This window comes from Cupressus sempervirens, chromosome 3 (genome assembly GCF_028749045.1).
Source record: "Cupressus sempervirens isolate cs-2001-9-10 chromosome 3, ASM2874904v1, whole genome shotgun sequence".
NCBI lineage: Eukaryota > Viridiplantae > Streptophyta > Pinopsida > Cupressales > Cupressaceae > Cupressus > Cupressus sempervirens.
This window is the reverse complement of record NC_143120.1, coordinates 295,344,442-295,353,299: the sequence shown is the minus strand read 5'-3', so window position 1 is coordinate 295,353,299 and position 8,858 is coordinate 295,344,442. Positions and strand designations below refer to the sequence as shown.

The 8,858-nt window shown below is 36.0% G+C and overlaps 1 protein-coding gene across 1 annotated transcript in view; it reads left to right on the top strand.

Moving 5' to 3' along the window:
- The first annotated feature begins 5,388 nt into the window (after window positions 1-5,388).
- Window positions 5,389-8,858, top strand: part of LOC149566136 (Transducin/WD40 repeat-like superfamily protein) — a 231,022-nt gene continuing 227,552 nt past the window's right edge. Inside the window, exons 1-2 of the mRNA XM_089819565.1 lie at window positions 5,389-5,489; window positions 5,571-5,654. Of these exons, the coding sequence (XP_089675691.1) occupies window positions 5,445-5,489; window positions 5,571-5,654 (129 nt within the window). The 5' untranslated portion in view covers window positions 5,389-5,444. The remainder of the gene's footprint in view (window positions 5,490-5,570; window positions 5,655-8,858) is intronic.

Below are 8,858 nucleotides of genomic sequence, written 5' to 3'. Positions count from 1 at the left end.
ATTCTTAAAGATAATAAAGAGGAAGTAGAGGAGGTACCAAGAGAAGTTGCAGATATGTTGGAAGAGTTTTTTGATATTGTATCAGATAATGTACCTGATGGATTGCCCCCAATGAGGAAGGTTAGTCACGAGATGGATTTGGTTCAAGTAGCTAGTTTTCCAAACAAGGCAACGCACAAAATGACACCAGTAGAAAGTGAAGAGTTAAACAAGCAAGTTCATGAGTTGTTGTAGAAGGGGTTGATTCGAGAGAGTCTAAGTCCATGTGTTGCACCAACAATATTAGCAACAAAGAAAAATGGAGAATGGAGGATGTGCACAGATTCTCGCTCTATCAACAATATCACGATAAAGTATAGATTTTTATTGCCAAGGATGGATGATATTATGGACTGTTTGAGTGGAGCTAAGTATTTCACAAAGATAGATCTAAAGAGTGGGTACCATCATATTTGTATTAGAGAAGGTGATGAACGGAAGACTACTTTCAAGACAAGGGAAGGACTGTTTGAGTGGTTAGTCATGCCTTTGGGGCTAACCAATGCATCAAGCACTTTCATGAGGCTCATGAATGGGGTACATAAGGAGTTTCTAGGTAAGTTTGTCATTGTTTACCTAGATGATATATTGATCTTTAGTAAGACATTGGAGGAGCATTGGTTTCATATTCACAAGGTGTTTGAAAAGTTGAGGGAAGAAAAGTTGTTGATAAACCTGAAGAGTGCAGCTTTCTAAAAAAGAAGTTGGTGTACTTGGGATTTGTAGTCTCGGGAGAAGGTCTAAAAATGGACCCAAAAAAAGTGAAGGCTATCTTTGAATGGCCTACTCCAAGGAGTGTGATAGAGGTAAGATCTTTTCATGGACTGGCTACATTTTATAGAAAGTTTATAAGAAGTTTTAGCAATATTTGTGGACCCTTGACTGAAACAATAAGAGGAGATAGGAAATAGTTTAAGTAGACTATAGGAGCAGATAAGAGTTTCAATCTGTTGAAACAAAAAAATATTAAGCAACCTGTTTTAGCACTTCCTGATTTTAACAAGGTGTTTCAAGTAGATTGTGATGCTAGTGGTGTTGCAATAGGGGTTGTTTTGAGCCAAGAAGTTAGACCTGCTGCTTATTTTAGTGAGAAGTTGAATGATGCAAAAAGAAAATATTTAGTTTATGATCAAGAATTTTATGCCATATTTCAAGCATTGAAGAAGTGGAGACACTATCTTCTTCCCAAGGAGCTTGTTTTGTATACTAATCATCAAGCTTTGCAATATTTGAATAATCAAGAAAAATTAAACCAAAGGCATTTAAAGTGGGTTGAGTTTTTGCAAAGTTATACATTTGTTTTGAAACATAGAAGTGGGAAGTCTAACAAAGTTGGAGATGCTCTTAGTAGAAGGAAACTATTCTTGATGGAAATGTAGATAGAGGTGGTTGGGTTCAAAGAACGTAGTATTTTGTATCCAGATGATCCTAATTTTGGTGAAGCGTGGAAGGCTTGTACAGAACCTATTACACTTGATAGGAAAAAGTGGTTGGATTTCATGATCCAGGATAATATGTTGTTCAAAGGAAGCCAATTGTGCATTCCTAGAAGTTCAATAAGAGAGGACCTCATCAAGGAGAAACATAGTGGAGGATTGGCTAGACATTTTGGTAGAGATAAAACTATAAATTTAGTTGCTGAAAACTATTACTGGCCATAGTTACAAAAAGATGTGACGAAGTTTGTACAACATTGCAGAGTATGTCAGATGGTGAAAGGAGTAAAGCAGAATACATGGTTGTATCAACCATTACCTATACCAGAGAAGCCATGAGAGGATGTCAACATGAATTTTGTTCTTGGGTTATCGAGGACACAACGTGGGCATGATTCTATTTTTGTGGTGGTTGATAGGTTTTCAAAGATGGCACATTTTATTCCTTACAAGAAGATTAGTGATGTTGTTCATGTAGCAATGTTATTTTTCAAAGAAGTGGTGAGATTGCATGGTCTGCCAAAGAGTATAGTTTTAGATAGAGATACCAAATTTGTTGGGTATATCTGGCGTACATTGTGGAAGAAGTTGAAGATGGATTTGAAGTTTAGTTCATCACATCATCCACAGACTGATGGGCATACAAAAGCTATGAATCACAATTTGGAAAACTTGCTGAGATGCTTGGTTGGATATAAACCAAAAGGATGGGATATGATTTTACCACAGGCAAAATTTGCATATAATAATTCTGTCAATAGGAGCACTGGTAAATCACCATTCTAGATTGTGTATGGTAGTAGTCCCATAAATGTTTCTAAATTGAGGAAGTTGGATAAAGGAGAGATAAGTAGTGTTGAAGCAGAAGATTTTGCTGAACATTTGAAGAACATCCATGAGGAGGTGAGGAAGCACATCATAAAGATGAATACATAGTATAAGGCTAAGGCAAATGTGAAAAGGAGATATAAGGAATTTCAGATTGGAGATGAAGTGACGGTGCATTTGAGAAAGGAGTGTTTTCTAGTAGGCGCATATAATAAGATGAAGATGAAGAAGTTTGGACCGTGCAAGATAGTGAAGAGGCATTATTCTGGAAATGCGTATGAAGTGGAGCAACCTGCTGAATTGAATATTTCAGTAGTTTTTAATATTTCAGATTTGATAGAGTATTATGACAGAGGTGACGGAGATGAAGTTGTAGAACCGCAATGGAGCATCCCAACAGATAGTTCAGCTACTAAGGAGATTGAGGAGATACTAGACAATCATATTGGAAAAAGTACCAGAAACATAACTTATGAGGAATATCTGGTCAAATGGAAAGGGCAACCAGTTGAGGATTCATCATGTCTAGCAAAGGAGGAGGTCAAACATCTTGGTTTTCCTCTGAACACCTAAGACGTGATGGGGTCACTTCTCAAATTACCCGGGGTGTTTGATGTAGGAGCATCCTGGGTGTAAGGACAATCTTGCATTACCCAAAAATATTTTATTTTTAGCCTTTTCTATTTTAATAAGGACTAGTAGACATGTTGGTTACTATTTATGAGAACATACTATTTTTAGTAAGTTTTCCATACGAGCTCAAAATGTTTTCATTTTCTACAGGAAGGTTCATTTTAGAGTTGTAAGCCTACCATAAAAATCTTATTGCTCAAGCATTAGTATCAGAGAAGTTATTGTGGATTTTTGGTGGAAAAATTTGTAGAAAAATCTTCAGGTTCACTGTTGGAGGCCTTAGAGTGCTTAGATGAGGTTCGAAAATTCGACAAAAGGGCATTTGCATGATTCAAGCTTGTAGATCAAGAGCTGGCATTTCCAAAAAGTGGTTATACTAGCCAATCAGAGCAACAGTTCGTGAGTTATGGCCTTTGAAAGTTAGGCTACTGAAATTTTTAAAATAATTTGTCAAAGATGTATTTGGCCGACTCTATGTGTATTGTTAGGGTCTATCGGCCCTAGGTATTAAGTTTAGGCATCTAGAACCTTCTCAAGCAGTATAAAATTGCCTATTTAAGAAAGACTCGAACATTGTCTAGGGGAACTCTGGGTGATAGTTTGCAACACTATCTTGCAGATTACTATAATGAAGGTGCCCATTTGGGTTAGCATATTGTAATTGAGAATTTTATAATTCCACATTTGCGACGATAATAAGAAGTTCATATTTTGTTCTCACATTTGTTGTTGTTTCTTTATTTTTGTTATGAGTTTATGGTATTAAGGGGAGTCCCCTGCATCAAGGGGAGTCACATTATCTTAGGCATCAGATTGAGAGATGGACTTTTCTCAAGGAAGTTGAGGAAGATAATGAATGGAGAATGAGAGATTTTTCATGACATTCGCAAGACCACACAGTTTACAAATATCGTCATAAGCCACACATTCTATGATGATGTACCATTAAGTCCCAACCCCTCACTACAATAAACACAAGTTCATTACTTTTTCACTATTCCTTAGAAGTTATCCATAATCATGATAAAACTTTATCCTCAACCAAATTAATAAGATTTTAGCTTTGGTATTCAATTGAACTATTGATGAAGGTATGCTTTGATACCACTTGATGAAGGGCCACACCACCCTACCAACTCATAACAAAAAATGCCACAATATGAAGACAAAGAGATGACAAAATGCTTCCCAAGAAATTTTATTATACTTGAAATACAATAGCAATTACAATAACATTTCTTCAAGATCTCTCAAGATCCAATCCAAACCCAAGCTAGGCCAGATCCACGCTCTGGTAGAAACCTCCAACATCTCAACTTGTGCTCGCAAGCCACCAAGCAACCTCCTTGTTTCTAAACCGTAGTCACTAGCTCTTCTCCAACTTTATCCAAGATCCAAGTGTAAATTGCCTCACATTCGAGGCTCTATCTACACACTCACAACTCCATCACAATCCTACTGTAAACTGCCTCACATTCGGTGCTCTGTCCACAGACTCAGAAAAACTCACTAGTCACTTCCTCCTTCTCTTTCACAACTTGAAGCCTTCACACCTTTCGGCTTTTACACCTTGAAGCTTTCACCTTCCAAAGTTTGATTAGAAATGCTCATATGCTTTGCTTAAATAGGAACTTGCCACTCAATGCATGACTTATCCACAACCTTCTAGAATTCCACCTACACAATATCCACAACCTTCTACAATATCCACAACTTTCTAGAATTCCACCTAAATACAACCAAACACTACCATGTGGCCCAATTAAAAAATTACATTTCTTTTGTGGATCACAACAAATATTAAATGCATGATTTAAGAAACTTTCCACAAACTTCTAAGATGCCACCTACACAATTCGATAAATGGAATGACAACCATTATTATTATTATTTTTTCTTTTTTTTTTAAATTTAAATTTTCCCATGCAAGATGCTCCTGCATCAACTATTAATACTTTAACCTTTTCATTGACTTCAACCCTAAAATAAGCCTTACAAGTTCATATCAACTTTGAATTTTTTTAACCTATTCATTTTGTTCATACAAGAGAACTTCCATATTTTGTAGTAGAAGAAATGAATTCACACTTCATAATAGAATGCAAAGCTCAATTTCAAAAGTTGATAGCCTTCATTAACCGTATTGTCTATGCAAGAGCCAAAATGCTCTTTTATTAATTAATTTAAAAATGACATATAACAGCTTTATGATTTTTAATTTATTAAAATATACAAACAAATTAATTATGGAGGTGCATTTTGTGCCCTCTATAGCCAAAACCTTCATTAACACTTGGAATGGTCAACTTAATCCAGATACATGATTGGAAAATTCAATATTGAAAAAATTGAAGATTAATCAATCGTTTAGATTGCTTGATGTCGCAGTCATTAAAATCTTTGTTCGATTCTCGGAAACTTTATAAGGGAGAGCAATTGAGAATTTGCAGGCAAGCTAAGAACAGCTTACAAATAAAGTGAGATCTGGATCGCAGACTTAATCCCGACATGGAGGCTGTTCCCGGTGGCTTGGCGTACGGTCTCAAGTATCAGGTATGGCCATTGGCCGGTATCAATGGGTAGCTATTTTGACTGTTACTTTACAATGAATATTGTGATTACGCTGGGCTGCAGGCACGGTGCATTGCCAATGTCACTGCAGATTCGCAGACCACAACTTTCTTAGTAGGAACTCTGTCGCCTCGCGATGACAACGAGGTTTGTTTCCTCTACCTTCTCCAAAATATTATACTGGGAGGAAAGAGTTTTTTTTTTTACCTATATCTTTTGGTTTTAAGCATACCATTTTATTTCTTCCCGCCTTCTCATATATTAGGTTGAACCTATGGATATTGTACTTTTTATCTTTCGTCCAAGCTGAATTGTCCACATTGCTTGTTTGAGTTTTTACCTCTCAAATCTCGTTATTTCTTAACAGTTTTTTAATCTTTCATTAATTGTTCTTTTCTATTATTTTTCATTTTTTCTTATTTTTTCTTTCCCTAACATCATCTGAGGGCATCGAAATGTCTCTATTTTAACCTTTTTATATAGATAATATGTTATTCGAATCTGACCCTGTCTCCAAAGGGAATTTTCCTGTTTCAAATTGTAACATTTCATACAGACCGAGACTTTAACTTGGAGGCTGCTTATGATCAATTGCTTATTGTATTCTATTTGCTTCCACTTAAATCTGACATATTGCTGCCAACTATTTTATATCCAGAAATTGCCAAATAGCGTCCTTTCTGTTTACCATTACTACAACTCTGTATTATTGCATCTACTAACTGTAATTCTTAAGTTCTTCTCTATATTCTGTACATATTGCATGCCTGCCACTTGAGAATATAGTGGGGAACCACACCGAGTTATGTGCATTCTTTGAGTGTTTGTAATAGGTTCCTTGAGAAGAATAATTTTCTGCCGTTTTCTGCTTTAGGAGATTTTGAGGTACTTTGTATACCTGGTGTTCACCTGGATCCTTGTTTAACAGCTTTATGGCCTTAGACTGTTTTTTTGAAGCAATTCCATATGCAATTCTTTTGGCTAAACTGGGACTTTCCCATTATAGGTGTTGGACCCGGTGGTAAGTTATTTAAAAAAGATTCATAACATTGATGACCATCATTAGCCCAGAACGGTTGTGGATGAGGCTCTAGACCATAGGAAGAAAACTTGGATGAAGCAAAACAGCTAGGTGAACAAGTGGGACATCAACTTACAAGAATGTTCTTACACCATTGATGAAATACATGGACTTCAATTTTGCTAAGGACCATTTTGAAAAAACATGTTTAGGAGTGGACCCTAGGCTATTAGTTGTACAATGGAGGATGGGATCACATTGTCTCAGGTGTGAGACTGGTCGTCATGAATGGTCTAATGAAGGAGTATCCAAGCATGCAGCCTAGACACATTCAGGCACCATGAATGCAGAACGGAACTCAACTATCAACACAATTAGATGACAATTGACTGAAAATTAATATATTAATCCTCCACAAGATGAATTCATCAATAGATTAGAGATTTTGTCAGTACGGCTTACTATCAGAATAGGCACCAGTCTTCGATTACAACACAAATCAAGCACTTTACTTATGTGTGGCTCCAAGCACTGGTTTCTTGGGGCTGATCTTGCAATCGTAGCCTCTACTCTGAGCTGTTGAAATTGAGTTTTCAAATCCTTTGTTGCCCTACTCTATTCTTCCTCAAGTGTATAGTTTGCAGACTCAGACTTGGAGGATTCTCAGAGAGCCTACTCTATAGCAAAATCAACATGTGACAATTGTATTTTAACCAGCATTATTTGTGTTGACATTTTTACCCACATTTTTTGCATATATAAAAATGCAAGAGTTAAATTTGTGAAAAAATGCCTAGCAAAGAAATTAGAGTACTCGCAGAGTTTGCAAACTATGCTCAAATGAATTTTCCCTCCTTGTACAGTCTAAATAATTCAATGATTGTTTCATGTGTGAGCCAAAATAATTGCTTCAAGATAATTCAATTTCAACAAGCCAAAATAATTGCAAACTAACTAAGAATTGCCAAATCTCATAATAAAAAAATTTCAATATTTGTTTGATGCAATTGAGTTTGTAGGCCTATGGTGCTCTTCCATCATACATGGAGCTCTAGGATTATAATTGGAACATTATCCAATACACTTTTTAAGTTGTAAGTTGAAGCTAACCCATTATATAAACTTAGGTTGGTAAATATATGATGGAACCCTTCATGTGAGGAAAGCTCTCTATATGTATGAAGGTGGATATAATATTCCCGATCAAACATTTTATCTAGGTAGCTAACCTAGATCTAGTTAGGAAGAAGAATTATGACCAAGCATTGTCGGCTTCCGAGACCTTAACAAAGAGTAATTGAAAGATCATTACCCATTCCCACCAATGGACAATAGATTTCAAATAATAATAGACTCCAAGATGTTTTCCATGCTTGGTGGATATACAATCAGTTCTGGGTAAGAGAGGAGGATCGATATAAGATAGTATGCACAACAAAATAGAGTATATATGCTTATTAGAGAATGCCCTTTTTTCCACCTAATGCAAGCGCTACCTTCCGAGGGCCATGGACACTGTCTCAAGGGCTAATAAATGAGAAAGTCCTCGTGAATTTGGATAATATAATTTCGTTTTCCTATATGCAAGATGACTGCATTGCATATCCACAATTTTTGACAGATGTAGAGAATCTTGGCTTCTCTAAATTCTAAGAAATCTCCTTTGTTGTTCTTTATGTCAGATTGCTTGAGTCATGTAGCTTTGCTATTGTTCTTTGGCAATGCTTTGTACTATTTATTTTTAACAACAATAGCTGGATTTGTTACGCGACTAGCAATTTGGAAGATGGTAAAAACCTACATGGTCTTAATGCTGCTAAGAAAAGAAGATTTATGCTGTAGATAGTTTAATACTACTCATCAATGGATTCCTCTTCAAAAGGATTTTTGATAGAGCTCTACTAAGATGTATTGAGCCATACAGAACCTCTCACCTACTTGGGGATTCCAAGTGAAGAGTGGCAAGTCTATTTCAGTCACACCCAGAATTAGTTTGCATATCAGAAGACTTGAAGATGGAAAAAATGTGACAGCCTTGATACCAACAAGAACAAGTAGAAGCTGGAACTCATATAGGGAGAGCGAACAATATGGAAGGCTCAAAATTTTGGTAAGTCATTTAGACTGACCTACCTATTGTTATGCTGAATTATGTACATCAGATATAGATGTTTTATTCATAGATGTATGAAATCCATACACACATAATTTGAAGATTCAAGTGATAACAAAATCAAAACACAAGAAATTGCACAGATCAGATTAAAAGACAAAAATAAGTGATATGGCTAGTGGTAGGAATCAGAGATAGATTCTATGATGCAAATGCT